We start from the raw sequence: 2,148 nt of genomic DNA, 5'->3' as shown, positions 1-2,148 counted from the left end.
TCACCTCGGCCTCCCAAAGTGCTGGGATTACAGGCTGAGCCACCAAGCCTGGCCTGATTTTTCTAAAAGAGCCTGGCATACATACCACTCACCAGACCTACCCAGCCATGTACCTCCCGGTTCTCCAAGACTCAGGCCTCACCCCTCTCCTGTAGGACTTCTAGATTCTTCTCACCTCCAAACATTGACCAGCTGTTCTCCTCTCCCGACTCCCTCAATGGACTCAGAAAAGCTAGGGAGGCTCCCAGTTCACTGGTTCCTGGCAAGTGGAAAGCCAGGGTGGGGGGCCCAGCTGGCACTTCCCATCACACGTGCTCTTCCCCCTCCCCCAGTGCAGGAACGCCGAGGCTGGGTGCTCGGTGACATGCCCCCTGGCCCATCTCAGGCGCCACCAGGACTCATGCCCGTTCCAGCTGATGGCCTGCCCCAATGAGAGCTGCACCGCGCGGGTGCCACGTGGAGCTCTGGCGGAGCACCAGCAGTATTGCCAGCAAGGTGCCCAGCAGCAATGCCCCCTGGGCTGCGGGGCAGTCCTGGGCCCGGCGGAGCGTGCTCACCACAACTGCTACCGAGAGCTGCGCCAGGCGTGGAGCGAACGCCAGGAGCGCAGCCGGAAGGTCCTGCTGGGCCTGCTGCAGCGCATGCGCCTGGTGCATCGCGCCACGAGCCTCATCCGACGGCAGCTGGCGCAGCTGGGCAGCTTCCTGGAGGACGACGACGCCCTGCTCGAGGGCGCCCTGCAGGTGGAGGCGGGGGCCACCCCAGAAGGCAGTTCGGGGGGTGAGGCGCTGGGGGCCCAGGGCCAAGGTGCCTTGTAAAGAGAGGTAAATAAACGCGGAGTCCTGGCCTGGCCACCTCGCCGCCTCCGCGCCTGCTGGCCTCACACCCTGTCATGTTTCCTGCCCCTGCTGAGCTCTCCATAGGGAGGAGTACTTGGGCCCTTCTCCCCAGACTCAGAGTTCTCTCCCACCACCAGGACTTTGTATTGGCTGTTCCCTCTACCCGGAAGCGAACCCCCCCCATTTACCTCCTTTTTTCTTTGATTTCATTCACACGTGTCGTTTCCCCACCCCCCGACCCCCGCCCCTAGAGGTTCTCCTTGACCATCCTCTGCAGTCTCCTCCCCAGGTACTTTGTTTTGTTTTTGGGGATTTCTTTTTAGTTGGAATCTCACTCTGTCGCCCAGGCTGGAGTGCAGTGGCACGCTCATGGCCACTGCAGCCTAGATCTGCTGGGTTCAGGTGACCTTCCACCTCAGCCTTCCAAGTAGCTGGAACTACAGGCATGCGCCAACACACCCGGCTAATTTTTTTTAAATTTATGTTAGAGATAAAGTCTTGCCAAGATGCCCAGGCTATTCTCGAACCCGTGGACTCAGGTAATCCTCTTGCCTCCACCTCCCAAAGTCCTGGGATTACAGGCGTGAGCCACCATGCCTGGCCTCCCCAGGTACTTTGCACCAGTCTATTCCGCCGGCTTCACAGCCAGGAGCATAAACGGCTCAAAACCTTGAACTCAGTAAAAGCCAACCCCTCACCAAGGCTCTCAGGGAACCACATCATCTCCGCCCTCCCCATGTGCTCCTTCCCACTCACCCCTGCAGCCACAGCAGCTTGTTGCTCCTCCCAACGCCAGGAACCCCCAGCCCTGGCCTGTACACTGGCTGTTCCTCAGCCTCAGAGGCACCTTCTCAATAACTCTCCTCTCCCCTTCCCTCCATCCCTTGCAGATCCATTTTTTTCCACATCACTAATTAAATATGATCATTCCTTGCCCACTCCCCCACCCCCCACCCCCCCAGAATGTGAGCTACAGAGGGCAGGGGTTTTATTTTCTTCTCAGGTGTCTCCCAAGTGCGTAGAACAGTGCTTTGCACACAGAAGATGCTCAATAAATCTATGAATGATTCTGAGGTGACTCTATTTATTCACACACCTGCATTATCTATGCACCCGACGCAGGGTCAGGTGCACAGGTCTATCTACCCACTGACCGCACCGATCGCAGTTACCCCCAAATCTGAAGGGACCTTTTTCTTTTTGGGGGGGTTGGAGTCTCACTCCATCGCCCAGACTGGAGTGCAGTGGCACACCCCCGGCCACCGCAGCCTCGCCCTGCTGGGCTCCAGCGATCCTTCCGCCTCAGCCT

General features: G+C 58.8%; 1 protein-coding gene across 1 annotated transcript in view; it reads left to right on the top strand.

The window, feature by feature from the left end:
• Positions 1-828, top strand: part of RNF151 (ring finger protein 151) — a 2,400-nt gene extending 1,572 nt beyond the window's left edge. Inside the window, 2 exon segments of the mRNA XM_021707869.1 lie at positions 333-793; positions 795-828. Coding sequence (XP_021563544.1) covers positions 333-793; positions 795-828 — 495 coding nt within the window.
• The last annotated feature ends 1,320 nt before the right edge of the window (positions 829-2,148 follow it).

The sequence above is a fragment of the Carlito syrichta genome, unplaced genomic scaffold (assembly GCF_000164805.1).
Source record: "Carlito syrichta isolate Samal-C Ts95f unplaced genomic scaffold, Tarsius_syrichta-2.0.1 Scaffold126536, whole genome shotgun sequence".
Taxonomy (NCBI): domain Eukaryota; kingdom Metazoa; phylum Chordata; class Mammalia; order Primates; family Tarsiidae; genus Carlito; species Carlito syrichta.
Note: the sequence above shows the minus strand (reverse complement) of the source record. Positions and strands in the feature narration are given on the sequence as shown.